Source organism: Pteropus medius, unplaced genomic scaffold, assembly GCF_902729225.1.
Source record: "Pteropus medius unplaced genomic scaffold, Ma_sr-lr_union100, whole genome shotgun sequence".
Lineage (NCBI taxonomy): Eukaryota > Metazoa > Chordata > Mammalia > Chiroptera > Pteropodidae > Pteropus > Pteropus medius.
The window spans coordinates 1,047,091-1,065,962 of NW_024341894.1; the positions used below are offsets into that span (position 1 = coordinate 1,047,091).

The 18,872-nt window shown below is 38.4% G+C and overlaps 1 protein-coding gene across 2 annotated transcripts in view; it reads right to left on the reverse strand.

Moving 5' to 3' along the window:
- The window catches only part of PLPPR1 (phospholipid phosphatase related 1), a 399,455-nt gene that overhangs the window by 101,380 nt on the left and 279,203 nt on the right, over nucleotides 1–18,872 (reverse strand). For both annotated transcript variants that reach the window (XM_039855678.1, XM_039855683.1), the window contains one exon: nucleotides 2,483–2,590. In XM_039855678.1, the coding sequence (XP_039711612.1) occupies nucleotides 2,483–2,545 (63 nt within the window). In that variant the 5' untranslated portion in view covers nucleotides 2,546–2,590. The remainder of the gene's footprint in view (nucleotides 1–2,482; nucleotides 2,591–18,872) is intronic.

An 18,872-nucleotide genomic window follows, 5' to 3' on the forward strand; every position in this document is an offset into this window, starting at 1 on the left:
AAAAAAAGTAAAAAATAAAAGTTCAGCATGGTGTCATTTATATAAGATCTCCCTAAAATATTATTTGTGAATAGATACACATGTAGGAAAAATATGAAAATATACATGAGAATCATACAGAGGAAAAAGCTTCTAACTTCACATATATAGTTACTTCTGGTCCAGCACAGCAGGACTTCGGTCATAGTTGTAATATTTTATTTTCCTTGAAAAAATATTTGAAGAGCATATGGCAAAATTTTAACATTTGGTCTTGATGGTGAGTGTAGGAATGTCTGTTGTATTATTTTCTCTGTTTAAATTCTTTCATAATTAGAAAACCAAAAGTGAAAAGATATGCATTGATCAAATTGACATTTTAATCAATTTATTTTTGACCAAGTTTTTTGATATCTGTTATATCAGAATGCCTGAAATAATAGAGTAAGTCTTTGATAAATGAAATACATGAGAATCATGAGAGCCACTTTGAGATTGACCCCCCTCAATTTCTACTTAATTCTACTTCCTTTTTTTTCTCCTGCTTGTTTCTGATCACTGATATAACTTAAATTTCCGTGCAAAATAATAATGATAGTACAGAAAGAAAAAGAATAAACTGTCTTTTATCTCTCAGATTTTTAGATTTGTATTTATGTTTGTGTCAAGTTAAGGCACAGAAAGACTGATTTATGTCTCTTATTGCCCGCTCTACCAGTCAAGCTCATCATTCACACATTAGTGGGCTGAAAATCTTCAGAGATATAGCTTCCAGCAATAAATTAAACCTTTCACTTTGAGGTTTGGTTCCTGTTTGATTTTTAAGAAAATGTAAAATAAAATTGCTACCGGGAGGATAAAGATGATGACAGATGACTTATCTCCCAATTTCCCCCAGCTCACTTAAAAAATTTATTTTTCTTATAACAAAAGAGTTTTAATGTTGAAAACAAATGCTATAGCCTTCTGCCCTTCCCACATGAGCAGCAGGAGAAAAGAATCGTTTTCTTTCATTACAATTTCAATATGAACAATAGTAACTAGAACCCGCAATATATATAATGTATAATTATTGTCCGAATGGTGTTACCCTTGGCCTTGTATGGCAAGTTAAAGCAAGAGTATAAAGAATATGTGTTTATGGTGAGATATGAGTTCTTTGTTTACCCTTTCAGAGATTTAGCTTAGTTTGAGTCCACGTGTATTTTGACTTATATTAACACCTCTGTCCCAACCTAATCTAATTCTACCTGATTCTTCAATACAAACAGGTTCACAAATATCATCAGAAAATAAGTAATCAAGTAATATTTGTTCATCTAAATTCCCAAAGGATGTCTATAATGTGAAACTCAAGAATCAGCCAAACATATATATATATATTTGGTCAAAAATCAGAACACTAAAAATGATCCAACTGACTATACAGACAGCTTAAGTTATTTCAAGAGGTAAAAGATAAAAATACTTGTTGCATTGATTTGTAGGATATATTTAAACAACATATATCCTGAAAGTACACGTCTACTAATATAAGTAGTGGTTTAACCCAAGTGTCTATTTTCACATCGTTAATTAAATGGATCAACATCCACGTTTCTGTCACACTCAGCTAAAAAGATCCCACAATACCAGAAAATGTTACAGCTGATCCTTGGGATGTAGAAACTACCCAGGCAGTTACTCAGAAAGGAAACTCAGACACTTACTTTTCAGCTCTTTCAGTCATATTAAACCTAATCTTTAGGATAAAAGACAACCCGTTAGATGCCTTATCCATTGAAAAGGCAGAAATAATATCTCTGGCAAATCAACATCTTATTTTGAGATAACTTGGAGTGGTTTTGTTTTTTTATATGATTCAAAATTTCTTAAAATTTCCATGTTTTGTCTCTATAGCAAACACATAGAGAAGGAGGTACAATGGGGAAGGGGTACAAGAAGTTTAACCAAAAAGATGCTGGAGAAACTGTTTGCTGGTATAAACTTGAAGCAACTCAACAATATTATTCATGACAGAAGAAATTTCACATTATACAAGCTCTCGATGCCCCACTAAAGAAAAATGCTCACTAGAGATAGTCAACTCTTAAGATTTTTTCTTTATTTGGGTTCTGAGGCAAAAGACCATCAACTAACATAACCTGTGAACTGCCTGGTTTGTTGAATTCCTGAAACATGATATTGATTTTTTAAAAACAACTTAATTAAAATGCTGCACTCATAATTGATAACGTATTGAAGTCACCACTAAAAATATAAGAAATATAATAAAACACAATTATTTTGTACCCCCATAGATGAAATTTATAAACCTCCTTGTTCTATGGCTTCTTCTTCAAGAAACGCTTTGCATAATTTATTAATTCTTTATCATATTTGTGCTATCAAAATTTAATTATCAATTATAAGATTGAATAATTTTGTAAAGTAACCCAAGTTCTCAGCATAAAAACTGTTACTATTATTACAATTTGTCCATAAAGGTAAAAAATACACATACCTCTACAAATATAAAACACGGGATGATGGAATAACTTCGCTGAGTGTTGTTTCCTACAGCCATTTCTTACACCATGTAGCAAGGCTGCACCGTCTAAAATTGTCGAGGCTGAAACAGAAATAGGTAACATGGTATAAGAACCATATGTTTAGCAGTCCCTTAGGCATTTACATAAAAATATCATCTACCCTGTAGATAAGTAGGCTGTATACAAACAACGCAAAATGTGATCTACAACACAGTTAAGTCAAGCTAATAATCATTCCAAAGAAAACGTCATATGCTAGCCATGAACAGTCTCAGAGTCAAAAGGACCAGATAGGGAGTCTGTGTGCACCTAGCTACAGCCAACAGAATTCCAACTGCCTGGTGCTACATGGTGCCTTAACCCAGTGGACTGCCCTCGTGCCATGAAACACAGTTGCTGCTGTGAAACATTTGTTATTGTTCATCCTGCATGGATCTCCTCTTTCTGTGCCTGATCTTTCCTATGGACAACTTAGGAACGTGTTTGTTTCTGCCCTTGCCTCTCCCTTTGGAGTTGACGTTTAGTAGTGAGGCACTAATCCCAGTCTCTCTTCCTTCCGTGACCACCCTTTGCCCTGGCTCTCATTACTACACAGCTATTACTTTGGATTAACATATCACTGGTCTCTGTCACTGGGTTCCTTCAGCCCTGTGTTTGTGTGTGCATCTGTGTGGAACGCAAACACAAAACACTGACACTATAATATATTCTTTTAATTTGTAAGAATGGAGTAGCTGGGCAACAGTAGACTATTTTAAATACTTGTTATAACATCCTATTTTGAACTGAAAACGTTCTATTAGGAGATCAGTTAACTTGGGTTCTTCTTTAAAAAAAAAAAAAAAAAAAAAAATGGAGAATTTAGATTTTTATTAAACTTCCAAGGCCAGATCAAAGGAATTTTCCAACACACCTTCTTACTCTCTATCTAAAGGAATACTTAACCCGTTTTAGGTATCTGCTTGGGATAGTTATTTTTTGTTGTTGTTGTTTGTTCTGCTTCTGTGTCATCCTTCTCAACAGTTCCTATGGAATGTGGCATAAGAGTGACACAGGGGCTCCTAGTGCACGCGAATGGCCAACTACACTTTTTTCGAAGGTCGTAAATTAATGTTAATGTTTTTAACTTAATTATATTTTTAACTAAGTCCTTCCTTACCTTTTCCAGAATGAAACATTAAAGTATATTTTCTTTTTTTTTTTTTGAGATACCAATTTTTCACTTGATTAAAACTCTCTGATCAAATTTAACATTATGTGTGATATCATTAAGTCCAACATCGATCGCAAGACGATGCTGAACATAGTTGAAGGTTGAGTTACGTCCACCCACAAGATGCCAACAGTTGTAATACCCCTGCCCCAAGTTGTGGCAACTAAAAATGTCTTTAGACATTGCCAGCTATGCCCTTTAAAGTGGGGGAGAGAAACAGGGAGGTGGAGATGACTCCTGGTAAAGAGCCATGAATTTAGAAGAATTGAAAGTAGAGCGAGCCCCTAGGACATGAAGTTTTGAGCTGATGAAGAATTTGCTTCACCTGGGATAAAGGTCACAATTTTGCCAAAGGGAACAAACCTGTTCTTGCTTGGTAGTACCTAACACCTGGAAATCACTGAGGTACCTTGCTGACATTTGGGGACGCGATGGGCATCTCACGCTCAGAGGCCATGACTGGGCTATTAAAGCTCCTGTAAGTGGTGGTTGCTACCACTCTAAACACCAAGGCAAAGCAGGGCTGTTTTATCCACTGGGTACTTACTATATAGGCCCAACTTCTAAGGCCTGTGAGCTATTTAAGAGCCCATGAAATAAGAAGAGATGAAATACTGCCATTTGCAACAACATGGATGGACCCCGAGATAATCATGCTAAGCAAAATAAGCCAGACAGGAAAAGTTGAAGATCACATGATATCACTTATATGTGGGCTATAAATCTGAAACCAATAAACGAACAGGACAAATAGACTCATGGACATGGACTATAAACTAGTGGTTACCAGAGGGTGGGGGGGTGGGGAACAGACAGGGTAAAAGGGGGTCAAATATGTGGTGACAGAAAGAAATCTAACTGTGAGAGGTGAACACACAGTATAAATATATATATATGCCTTACTGTTAAAGTGTACATCTGAAACTTACTGGATTTCATTAACCAATATCACCATAAAAAATTATTTTATTAATTAGTTTTAAAAAGAGCTCATGAAAATATAAGAAATGAACACTAAGGCACCCAAACTATGCAAAAACAAATGAGTGAATATGTAAATACATGCCTAAAAATGTAAAAGGCTCACAACTTCATTAATTACTAAATTTAGTGTTCATAACAATTTAATTTGAAAATGATCCATAGGTATCATTTTCTTAATTCTAAAAATTCCTTCGCAGAGAAACTATGATTGTAAATTAAGTTAGTGACTCAGAAAAATAATTTCAAGAGAAAAGTTTTAAAGTTTCGTTTTGCCACAAAATAAATATTTACTGTCAGATTACTCTTTTATGTGTTTATTATCATATGAAGCCGGGCCCTAAAAAGTGAGTGTCAAAAACAACTTTAAAATAGCCCTGAGGGGATTTTGCTTCCAGCCAAGAGAAAATAACTATGATTGAATTTCACGCCTGACACTAGTAAAATATATAGATAAAGTAAATGAGACAACGGTATTCAAGGCATTGAACATGAAGCAATAAAGAGCAGTGATCCTTGAAAGATGAGAACCAAAAGAAGTTAGCTCTACGGTCGCCCTAGCTTACTGCCTGCAGAGGGTCTCCAGGCCATGCACAGTGAAGGGAAACCCGGAAAAATGGCAATGGTCTCCCCGAGTTGAGTAGGTAGAGCTGGGAACATGAGGAGGCCTAAGAAACTGGACTTTTCAAGGCAGAGCACCAGCGGGGAGAACACTGCACAGACGGCTGGGCTCTGCAGAGGGCTCCCCTTGAGTCCTCAGCAGAGGATGGATGAGCATGGCAGGAAACTCCCCAAGGCCCAGAGAGAAACCACTCAGAAGGATTAGAGTGAATAATATAGTAGGGCTCACACAGGGCCAAGAATACTTTGTTCCCACCAACCATGAAAAAAGTCCTAACTCACCAGGCTGCAGGTAGAGGACTTCACTTTAGGTTAATTAATAACTCGAGTATGAAAACATTTCTCATCCAAGGACCACAAGTGGCACTGAAAAGTTCCTTGTATTGTTTTTTCCTTCAATTTGTCTGATAGAGAATATTGAATATTTATTGAGATTCTAGGCCACTAAGCAGTAGGCTTTTCCCTGGTGTCGGGGCCTGGAAAGCAAGAATGTGACAGCACAATCCATGACTCGGGTCATGTCAAAGGCATCTCTGACATGAGATTTATAACATTCAGTGTGGTGAAACTGTCTAGAAGTTCCAAATTAGGTTGGTGTAAGGTTGAAATGAGATGATGTCTAGAAAGGGGAAAAATAGGGCCTATTTCTATGTGGTCTAAATCCTAACTGGAGGTAAGGGGGAGGGGGTTACAGTAGAGAAGGGAAAATTAAAAGGTAAGAAAAAAATGTGTTGTGAAAGTTATATTTTATTTTACATAAAATTAAATATATTTCAAAAAATATATTATAGGTTAGCCAAAATCCCCAAATCCAGCTCATTTTTAACACATGTTAAATAGGCATTAACTTCCTTGATGGCACTGAGCTACCTCTCACTGTCTGGATCATTTCTATTCAGTATACTAGCTCCAACCAGGATCACAGCTTGCATTTAATTTCCCAAAGCTGGAAACTAATTTTTTTTTTTTTAAAGCAACAAAGACATTAAGGGATAGAAACAAATTAAATGGGATTATAGATGAGTGCAAAATAGATTTCATCATGAGATGGTGTAGGATTTAAGAAGGTGCTCCTGAGGCTTTCAAGATAAATACTTTGCTAAGTTTTGAGATGTTTTTCCAAGCTTATAAAGAATTACAATGTGAAGACCTATATATAATAAGAGGGTGGCACTGGCACTCCTTTTTTCTCCAGTCTGTCCCCCTCAGCAGTGTCTCACGGCTAGATCCGTGCCCTTGATCTATCCCAGACTAATGCAGAGAGATACAAAGGGCATAAAACCCACAATTGGGGGAAATCCAGAATTGAGTCAAATCCTTACAAAATACACGGGATTCAGGGACCCTGTGAGGATATCTGTCCCCCCTCCCACCACAATGTTCTTGAGTGGCATTTTAGACCCAGAGATTATTCCTGGTTCCCTTGGGGCTCCATATATTATTCTTGAGTGGCATTTTAGACCCAGAGATTATTCCTGGTTCCCTTGGGGCTCCAAGGGTACACTGGCCCGATCCTTATGGTCTTCATTAGCTTTGTCCCTACTGCTTAAATCTGATAAGTCATTCTCATAGCACTTTAGTCTCTCCAGGCCTGTATTCCTGTCTGGACCGCACTCAGTGACTGGGAGTCAGCGCTCCCATTTACCTAAGGGAATCTTTTCTGCTTATGAGTACGCCCGGCTCACACTTTGGCCCTAACCTGAATGGACAGTCTGCAAGAGAGCCACTGCCCCTTGCCATCAAAGTATTACTTGACGTCTAGCGTCCCTGCAGCTGGCCTTCTGAGGCAGAAGGTTGGCTAATGTCTGAGCTCGCCATAACTTTTGACTCAGTTAAACCTCTCCAGTCCCATTTTGCAAAACCCTCTGCCCCATGCCCACCCCCAACCTTTCTGTACTCCGGCACTCAGTTTCTGCAACATGCCAAGCTCTTCTCACCTCTGGGCCCTCTCACATTCTACACTCTTCCCTCCCCCATGTTTGCCTAGTGAATGTCTGCTCTCCTTCAGAGTTGCAGTTAAACATCATTTTCAATGGGAAAGTTTCCATAACCACCCTCACTGATTTCGATCTCTGTTACATACCTTCATCATCCTCCTTCGTAGTATTTATTATATAATTATATAATATTGGTTTCTCTTCTAGACTACCAGTCAGCTTTTTTCCATGTGGCCAGAGCCAGGTTTGTCCTGCTCAGCATTGAAACCTTAGCACCTTGCACAGTACCCGGCACACAGTAGGTCCACAAATGTTGACACCAACAATATGCCCAAGCTGCTCAGCTTCATCATTTGCTCTGGGTCAGTTCTTTGGCTCCTGACCCAGTCATAATCCACGTCTAGGGTCAATCCTTCCTAGAATTGACAATATGGTCCTAATTGAGGTCTTGGGTCAGTCCCTGCTACTTACTGCAACCAGTTAAGACCCGTTGTAAACTTCGGACCTAAAGAACAATGCAAAATAAAGTGTTTGGAAGGCCTACAAATCAAAATGTAAACTGGAACATATCCCTATATGTAAAATTGAAAGGAGAAATTATTCCACTAAATTCTATCTCGGTTTTTTTTTTTTTTTTTGATTGTTAAAAAAAGAATAAAAAACACTATAGATACCTGCTTTAAAAGGTGTGTGCCTTAATTAAAAATAATGAAAGCTGAAGTTAAATTGAAAAAAAGAGTCCAAGTCTACCAAAAAGTAAGCCATCTCTGTTAGAGATGAATCTTTTAAAAACAAGGAGTACAAGGATGCTGCTGACAACGAAGCTCAGTGGATGACCTGAAGCAGTTGAGAGAAAAGCAGGAAGCATGCTGTTGTCTAAGTGGCTGATGGGAAGGAGCACCTGGGATCATCTTATGAGCCACCACCAGTGCTGCTTAACAGGTAAACACGATGCCCAGAGAAACAGGGCATTGCCCTAATTTCTTTATTGTTGATATTTCTTACCCCCAATTTTCCACCAGTGGAGTGGGGTTGTGGGGTGGGGGTGGGGTGGGGGGACATAGCTAGAAAAAGTAGCAGGGCATAAAGACCTTTCCTTAATTATAAAGTAGTTAATGTTTCCTTCAATGAAACCAAAGGATGGAAGGAAATTAAATTTTGATGCTCAGTTAAACTGAAACATTGAGGCACTGAAGCAAGAACACCTAAGGACCGAGACAGGGACACAGGGACACACACGCATGCACCCAGTCCAAAAGGACATAGACATCAGGTAGGTTCCAGGGGAATTTGTGTTCATCTTAAAATCTGGGAAGAAAATAGAGAATATGTTGCAATTGCTCTCAGTTGAGAAGTACTCAATGTGATCCTTAAATATACTTAGTATTTGTATTCTCTTGCATCTGGTTCTGGTTATAAAATTTTAAATATAATTGCAGTTATCAACAACCAACTTTACACTGATTTTGTCATCAAGATCTATGTCGTAGGATTGACTAGATTAAAGGTAAAGAATTCTCTTTGCTCCCTTTGGCTGATAGCATGTCAGACAGGTGGTGGTAGGTGACTGCTAGAGTTAGGGAGACTCGTTAGGGGCCACCATCGTCTAGCTGAGAGGTAATTAGAACCATGTAGGAGCTGGCTTCAGTCTAGTTTTTGCATTTTCGAGACGAGCAGTGAGGAGAGGTAAGTAGGAGCCACTGTTTGAATCCGGGCCTCTCTGGAGTGGCTTTGAAGGGGAATTTATCTTACTATGGTCAGAGGGACCAGAGTGTCCTTTCAAACTTTCTAGTCATTGTTTCCTCTACATTTCCCTTTGAATTCTGTTCTGGTCCTCATCTCTAGGGCCACAGTGGTTTCTATTGATCCAAAAGATGGGATCACTAATTAAGTGGAGAGGAAAAAAAAAAAAATCAATCCAGGGTGAAGAATTGTTGGAGAAAAAAGGAAATGCCCCCATAGAGTGGAATTCTAAAGAAAGTGCACAAGGAAGTCCTTTAGGGGGTGCTGGTTCCAGGACATTAGACAGCCCTTTATGGTCTTGCCTGTAGGGATGTATGTCGCAAGCTGTTCCGAGCAGTGGGGAGACTGTGATTCTGTTGTTCTGCCAAGCAAGACTGCATTTTCCAATTTAAAGCTATGCTGCCCAGGAGCCAAGTGTTTTGTTTTTCAGAAGAGTAGACAAGGAGAGAGAGACAGACAGATAGAGAGACGGAGACAGAGAGGGAGAGAGAGGGGGAGGAGGGACGGACTGACGGACAGAGACAGAGAGGGAGGGAAGGAGAGAGAGAGAGAGAGAGAGAGAGAGAGAGAGATCTATGAGTTGAGATAGCAAATCTTCCTCATATCAACTCTCTGAAACAGAGTAGTTTTGTTTTTGTCATTCAATCCTTGGGTCCTTGGACACCCTCAGAAATCACTGTCAGGAAGTCCCTGTGCCCTTGTGACAGGTTAATTAATTAGCTCCATTGGGGTCTCACAGGAGACAGGAGAAAGAAGTGAGAGAAATTCTCTTCACCACAAGAGATTTCAGAGAAGGATTCCGATAACACTGGCACAAGCCTGGGTTTGCCTTCACTGCTGCACTATCAGGGGAAGATTGCATATGCAATTCTGTGACTGAGGCAACCTGAGAATTTTGAATGAGTATAATAATACTAATGACAAAATTGCCCACTAGTCTCTTTGATAAACACTTCTGAGGGCTTACTATTCCATATCAGGCTTTATTAAAGGTTATAGCTTTACAGTGTTGTTTTTATGTTTAACATATGCTACTTCTGGGGTTAATTTGAATATAGTATGGAGATAGGCTGAGCATTCTTTTTAATACTGCGAACTGCTTCCCTCACCTAGCATTCCTGGCCCTTACCTTACATCTACTTTCTCTTTTGTTTAATATACTTTATAACTTATTTATTATGTTTATCATCTTTCTCCAGCTCTCAGAATGTAAGTTTCACAACTCCTTGCTTATTTTTTTTTTTACTAACTGTACTCACGTGTCTCTTGGAAAGATGACATTAAACAAATAATTACAAGTGAGATTAAAAACAATGACTCTCTGAGACCCATAACAAGGTCAACCTGTAAACAGTCTATGGAGCCAGGGGTCTCCCCTGAAGAAGCTGTCTTTGGATGCAGAGGAGTTAAGAGGGTGGGTGGGAATCATATTGCTGTCAAAAGGAAGTTCCTGAAATGAGAGAAAGCAGGGCCATATGGCTGACACATAAAGAGCACAGGCAATGAGACATGTAATAAGGCTAAACAAAAGAGGGCTTAGATGATGCAGGGCCAGGTAGGCATGCAAAAAAGTTTGGAATTAGTTCTCAGAGTCCTAGCAAACTATTGAAGGGTTTTAAGGAAGTAAACTGCCATGTCCTAATTTGCTTTTACCAAAGATTATTCAGGATACAGAAAGCACTTTGGCACAGTGGAAAAAGTATAAATACATACATGCGGTGACGTGGCCGGCTGAAGGCTCGCTCCATCTAGATAAGAGGAGAAGGTGGCTTGGGTTAAGTTAAGGATAAAGCAATAGAGACAGAAGGGTGAATGAATTCAAGAGATAATTAGAAGAGCAAATAAGATTTAGCAGTTGATTAAAGTGGGAGTGGTGGGAATGTTAAAATGCATTTTCCTATTTAAATCTCTCAAATTAAAACATGCATCTTTCTAGTGCTATATCCAGCAGTGATAAACAGCTTTCTGTTTATTCTGTTGAATCACCTGCAGCCTCCTCTTTAATCTCTTCCTGAATTTCAATTGTGTCCTCTCAGCTTCATCTGGCCCAGAGTCAGGCACAGCACGGGACAGACTGTAATCAAAAATCACTTCGTATCGCTTTTTAAAATACCATGCTTAAAGGAAAAAAGATCAATACATTATAGTAAATTTATTTCCCTCATAAGTTGGGGTCCCCAAACATATATGAATGCCTTTCCTTATTTTCTTTTTGCTTTTCCAATTTCCACATATTCTTCAAGGCACAGTTCAGTTTCTACCTCTGCCAGGAAGCCTTCTTAGATCAGTCAGTCAGTCAGTAACAACAATCATGTTCTGATCTACACATAAGCCACACAGCTTACTATCTGAGCCACTGATGTGGTGTTTAACCACAGGCTACATTAAGACACCGATGACAGAATGAGGTAAGGCAATCTCTTAGCCCTTTCTGGTCCATGATTTCCCTTCTGTGCTCTCATTTTATCTTGCAGTCAAGCTCCAAAGTTCTTAGCTAACTTTCAGTGGGTACCTGGGTTATCTTTCCTTCCGGACTGTAAACTATAAGAATGCTCTGACTTATAAGTCGTTGAGTCTCTCACAGCATCTATACTAAATGACAACACTGGCGAATACTTATGGTTGTTCCAAAGAGAACTGTGGAAGAGGTGATTAAACGTTTGCCTTAGCTCCAACACGCCCTCCTCTCACTTTATCATGTCTGCAGTAATGCTGAGCTGGGCATCAAGTAGGCAGTCAGCGAATGCTGGCTATATTAAAATTATCATATCTTCAAAAAACCCTGTGACTAAAGCATAGTCAATTCATGAAAATTCATATTAGAATGAAAATCAATGAAATCAAACTAGTGACCCAATTTTAGATTAATAGTTTCACCTGTCCTATTACTAAAAACAAAAACAAAACAAAAAACTAAAACACTAAGTACTTTGAGTTGACCTTTCTTTTTCCCTTTTTCATTTTTAGTGGAAATACTTAAAAAGGTGTCAAAAGTCCAGGATCAAAAGGATAAAAGCAACAGCAAAATTCATATGGCATTTACTTACTTATTTAATACAACAACTCCATGCCATAGATCTAATTATGAACTTCAAATTGATGAGGAAACAGACCGTTACAGAGAGTTTAAGCAAAGTGCCCAGGATCACAATTGGTGATAAGTGTCAGAACTGGATTTTATAACCTGAGTATCTGACCCCAAAGTCTGTGTACTTAGTCACTACATCAATTTCTTCTCCGGAAAAATGAAAAAGAAAACAAAGGGTTTAATCTACATCCCTGGTCATCGGCCTTCTGGCTACTGGTCAGTTCCCTCTGGGGTGCACAGGCTCTTTACTGAGTCCAATAAGCATCCAGAGATTGTGATTCTGCTATAAGGCTTGGGTTTTTCCTAATTTTAAAAGAACTTCCAGAAATTGTGGACCAAGATATAGTCAATAACTGTATTTAGGAGACTTCTCCTTTTCTCTATCGCACTAAAACTCTACACTTCATAGGATGGTATAAACATTCCACAGACTTGATGTTCTTTCACAGCTCAACCTGGAATTAGTTAAGAATGTAAATTACTGTCCCCCAACCACCCCAGAAGGCACATTTGCTCGCCGACCATGCTGCTATCTACACACTTTGGGATGAGGTTAACACTGTTCCGGTGTTCTCACCAACATGTCCTCCTTCCTCTCTGCATGTTGCTTGTAACCTGTGGAGTGAAAGCTGGCCAGGTTCACCAACAGCCTGGGCAGGTGTCTGATGTCACAGAGTGCCACCAGATGGCAGGATTTCCTCCCTGGGTTAGCCGCAGCCCTCAATATGTGAGTAAATGTAACTTTGCATCTCGATGAAAAAACCTTAGTTCCATGGACTTGAGCACTAGTTTTAGAGCCTGACGGGTGTGGAGCTGGACCCAGGTCACAGCTGGAACCAAGTAAGTAAATTAGATTAAATCCCTGTGTCTTGCTGTGTTTCTATTTCTTTGTGTTGTTGTGGTTGTATTGGAGGTAATTATTGTAAGGGATGAATTGCACAACGTGTGGAGCGTTTAGCGTATTCAAGGTGTTCTATAAACATTTGTTGAATGAAAGTTCTTTACACTCAGCACTTTCAGTTCAGTTTTCTACTTTTCCTTTCAGTGTTTGGACACCACTAATTAGGGAAACACTGCTATAATATTCTGCTTAATAAGAAGGGACACTTTCTAGAGAACGTACTTATTAAACATTCTCCTTATTCACCCAGATAAAAAGATGATTAATTATTGAGCTTTGGCAAATTCCCAGGACACCTCATTTGTTCACATCTATTTTCAAAAAGCTTCAGATTGAATATGAGTTAATTTCACATTTTCTTTCCTCTCAGAGAAACCACAAGGCAATCAAACAGGTAGCAGTATGCAGGCCACATTTCAGCCAATAGCGCTTTATAAGGAGGAGAGTCACTCTTGAGATTGGAGGAGAAATGCGGATAATGAGATAAGGAGAGCGATGAACCAAGCAGCACGAAAAATTAAAAAGCACTTGTGGGTTCTGTCTGAAGCTCTTAATTAACGACATTCTTCACAACACAGAGCAAACCCATCTGGGCAACCCCAAAATAAAAACAGCGTGTAGAACTCAGTGAAGGGTTAATGCTGGTAAAGTGATAGGTCAAGCCCTGAAGATGTTAGAAGCTCCCCCAAAAACCAAAAATCAAAAGCAGTGGTGAGGTTGCAGCTAGAATGCTCAAAACTTAATAACTAGTCAATCTAATTCCCTTGAGTTTAGTACATCATGCTAAGATGATCTTGCCACAATAGTTCTTAAAAAAGGAGAGAGGCAGCTGCAGAAACACATACATATGCTGTTGGCATAAAATTCACAAGTTCTTCTCTAAGTAAATAAAGCCAGTCACAAAATCATTTGCTTTGCCCGTGGGAAGCCAGGCACTTTTGTCACTGATTTGTGGATGAGCCCAAACTGTTTCTACCAAAGCATTTTATTTAAAGCCTTTATAGTAACACAATCTGAGTGCAATCTAAAATCTTACATCACTTTTGTGTTGGGACAATGGCAAGGCAGAAGAAATTCCTGCTGTTTGGGGTAGAGATAAAACACTGTTGGGCCGTGTTTAACCATGCAGCATACCTACCATGCAGGCTGAGAAGTGAAATGTGCAGCCAACAGAAAGATTGTTCTCTGGAGACCCAGTACAATAGGATATAACATGTACTAACTCGTTACACCTTCATTGAAGATATTCTGGATATTCTTTTATCCTCATTTTACAGTTGTAGTTACTGAGTCTCAAGTTAAGTAACGTGCCTTAGGTGGTTACCAGGCTAACAAGTATTGAAGCCAGAACACACAGTAGGTTCACTGGCTTCCACAGTCCACCGAGTTCCATGCTAGTTCCTTGTCCTACACATGGCTTACCCAGGACAACCAGGCTATTGATACTTGGGGATAGTAAATAATGAAATACTTACCCTAATAAATACTATGAATCAAATACCCAGAAGAATGGAATCTCAGGGCAGGAAGCTACCCCATAAATCATCTAGTCTAAGGACCTATCCTATCCTTAGAATTTCAGAAAAGGGCTTTTACACAGTTTGAAATAAGGTAATAACTTTCCAGAGAGACAAAAAGTCTTGGGGTTGGGGAAAATCCCCTTAGAAGACACTCTTTTCTCCTCCTTTTAATAAATAACTTATATTTTGAATATCTCCCATGTGTTAGGCCATGCTAAGCTCTCTAGAATTGCCTGAAGAATCCCTACAATAATCTTATAAGGCAGGTTCTATTATTAACATCCCCATTTTACAGATAAGGAAACTTATACTGGCAAAGTAATAGGTCAAGCCCTGAAGATGTTAGAAGAATCCTCCCTTCCCTCCCCCCAAAAATCAAAAGCAGTGATGAGGTTGCCCTAAACTTAATAGCTAGAATGCCCTAAACTTAATAATAATCTAATAACTCTAATTCCCTCGAGTTGAGCACATCATGCTAAGATGATCTTGCCATAATAGCTCTAAAGAAGGAAACAGCTGCAGAAACATGTGCATGTGCTGTTGGCATAAAATTCACAAGTTCTTCTCTAAGTAAAATGGGAATGTTAATCATAGTTTAGAATGGTTGCATATCTTGCCCAAGGTCACACAACAAGGAAGCCTTAGTACAAAAATACAAACCCAATTTATTAATGTAGCCTTGAAGGTATGTGGAGACACATGGTAAGATGTGGAAGCAAACATGATGAGTTGCTATGATTCTCTGGCTTGACATCAGTAGACAAGTTGTGATTATTTGCAAGTTTATGGCAAGACATCCAATAACCCAATATTTTCTTTGATCTAAGTAAGGCATGTCCAACTTCTATTTGGTTTCCGAGAGTCAGAATATCTGGGGTAACCAAGGTAACATGTTAAGTACCATGTATTAAGCCTGCATTTGAACATCTGCAGTGAAGGAAAATATTCTTAATAGCTTGTTCCATTTATGAGCAGCTGTTATCAACAGAAAATTATACTTATATTCAGCTGACAATGCAACTGTCAGTTCGGAACCTCCCACTTGTATCTCTTACAGGTCAAGGGCAAAAAAATCATGCCGATGAAGTGACATTACCAAAAGCAAAGAGGTTTAATGCTATTCACTGAAGCACAAGTGATCTTGAAGGAAATTGAGAGAGATTCTTTTTCAAGGACAGCTTTAATAGCTGAAGGGGAATAATGTTTTATATCCAGTCAACCATTCACCTACAGACAACTTGTCACACTAAAGTAGTTAAATTTTTAATAATTCAATGACATTTGAATGCACATAAGAGATTAGAGTGAACAAAGAAGCTAAAGACTTTTTAGAAATCACATATGCATTTAACTTGAAATTCTTTCCAGTCCTATAATTTTTGCATAAATATGTATGGAATACTGATGGCTAATTAGATTATAAGGCTTTTATCCAGGAATTTGTCCAATTTTATGCTCTTCATGAAACCTAAACTCTTCACTGATCTTGGTTTGGTCCATATTAAATAAGTAGTTGTCTTAACAGCCTTAAAGGCTACATTTTAAATTCTCACATTCACTATGCATACTACATCATGGAATTTATAATCTTTATTTTTGGACAAAAGTTTGAAGACTTGAATCCCAAGATAAAATAGATTTCTCATGTGAAAGCTTTCATTTTGATCAAAGAGTAATAAAGTACCGAATGTCCCCAAAACAGAAAGCAAAAAGTACAAATTGGCACTTGATATCATCAGCCAGCCAGCCTTTGCATGGATGTCTTCATGTGGTTCTCCCAACAACCCTTGGAAGTGGAGATTATGTCCTGTTTAACTGCAAAAGAAACAAAGCGGTAGAAAAGCTAACTGACCTATCCAGTATCCCACAGCAACTAAGCAAAAGTAGCTCTCAAGCCAGGTCCTCAGACACAACACCACCTCTTTAGTTACAAAGGAAGGTCAGTTCACAATTACCCAGAGAAAAATAAACCACTCTCTTTGAACCCAATGGTTCCAGGAGTCCTTATCATCTACACTTAGCACTTCATTCCAATTTTTTATCCCATAGGGTAAATGCTATCACTACCATCAAATTTTTCTAGGGATATAAAGACCTGCATTATTTTTTTCTGGTACCATGATGTCACAATAAGCAAAATAATTCCTCTTTGTGGAAGAATCTTAAGTTGCAGTCTTAAGCAGGGATCCCCAAGCCCTGGCCCATGGCCTATTAGGAACTGGGCCGCACAGTAGGCGAGTGGTGGGTGAGCAAAGCTCCATCTGTATTTGCAGCTGCTCCCCCAGCACTAGTATCACCACCTCAGTCCACCTCAGATCGTCAGCCATTATTAGATTCTCATAGGAGCCCCGGTCCCTGGTGCCAAAAGGGTTGGGGACCACTGGTCTTATAGGTCTGGCTATCAGGGTTTCAGTCCCTGGAAAGTGAAGATGCAAAGCTAAACTATCAACCTACTGCTTAGAACACTATGGCTTTCATTTTAACTAGCTCAGTTCCTACCAATGACCTCTCTCCCTTGTGGATGTGTTTTGCATGATATTCCTTTGTGCTTGTTTGTGGAAGTAGCCATTTTATCATCCTCATCCCCCCACCCCGAAGTTTTAGTTCTTTGGCATTATAGCTCTGACTCTCCATCTCTTCCCATTTGTCTCTCTTATAGCCTTTCTCTTTTGTTCCACACAGCATTTCTTCATAGAAACTTAAAAACATATAAAGTAATATATGTGATGAGTTTAAAATATCCAGTAAAATAAGCTTACGACCCCAATAGCTGTCTCCCATTTTGCCTTCCTTCACCTCCATGTCCCTCCCTTCACAGGCAATCACTTTGAAATATTTTGATTCTTCTGATATTTAGTAAACAGATTCACACATTAAAGGGAAAATAAAGCAATTAGTATCATCATGGAGGGGAAAAGTAATTTTCAGTTTGATCAAAACTCCAGAAAAGAAAGTCCAGAAAAAAACTTATATTACCACAGCCTAAATGACCTTTCAAATTTTTCACACCAAGACAACTCAAAATAAGATGAATGTGATTGAGATCAATGCCTATCTTTAAGGTTCTGAAATAAGGAGAGCCCGAATATTCTATGACTTATCTTAAGGATATGAATTCAGGTGCAGGGGGAGTTTGTACCTTTCATTTTACTTTTTAGATACCTAGACTACCTGATTGATGACTTAATTTCTATGTGTTTAGTTACATAAATTTGATTTTTCACAGTGCAATTTCATTTTCAGGTGTTCTTGCAAGATCAGCTACTACGAGAAATCAAATAAGACCTACTTCCATTGAAAACAGAGTCAACCATCATCGAGATTATCAATTTTACATGTAAGATGTGGGAAAAAGGTTTTTATCTTATAAATTCTTAGACATACTTTTAACTCTTAAAATTGAGGCTACATGACAAAGATATGAACTAAATTTGGCACATTCACACCTATTACATGAAAAGCAATGGAGAGTCCATTCAACCTATGCTTCTATTCACTCAGCAGAAGAGTCACTCTTCCAAGCTATAGCAGAAGCTGTTTGCACCAAGCACATAGCTTGAGCCTTGCTAGTTCAGTAATCAGGCCCAACTCCCAGTTCTGCAGTATCTGCATCTCTTTACCTGGGGACATTTTACCTGAAGCAGCGGATAATGGCTCAGTGACCTGCAGTGCAGGCTGAAAGTAACAAGGAATTAAAATTCTTGCTCCCGACTTTTTATCGTAACTTTGTCTCAAGGACTTTCTCTGGTGGGTTTGATTTTTGCCAAGATGTTATTTACAGCTAGAGATTCTTTGTATTTGATTCTGATTTGGTTGTTTGGGAGTAAAGCTCCCAGATATTTTTGATTGTCAGCTGAGTTTGAGAACCACTGCTTTTATTCAAATCAAAGTTTGTTTTAATATAAATACATTGACTAAATTCCTAGGTTACAGCAAGACAGATGGTCTGATTGTCAACATCATGTGTTAGAACTAGAACTGAAATCTTTCAACACTCTTCAGTGTGCTGTTTACTCAGTTATTCAACACTTACTCATCACCTACTAGATTCCTGACCTATGTGCTGATAAATAATATATAAAGATGAATAATCATCATCCCAGTCCTGGAAGAGCTTTGGCTGGAGGGGAGGCAGATAGGCAAACAGATAAATCACAATGCAATGTGAAATATACTATTAAAACACTTTATCACATGGTCATGATAGCATAAATTGCTATATAGGGAAAACTGCACATTAAATAACCTTTAGTTCTTTTATTAATTGCTGTAATACTTAAGAGAGCCAATACCTTATTCTCAAAAGGTATTGTTTTTATTGTAACAAAGCAATACATGTTCATTTCAAAACAAAACAA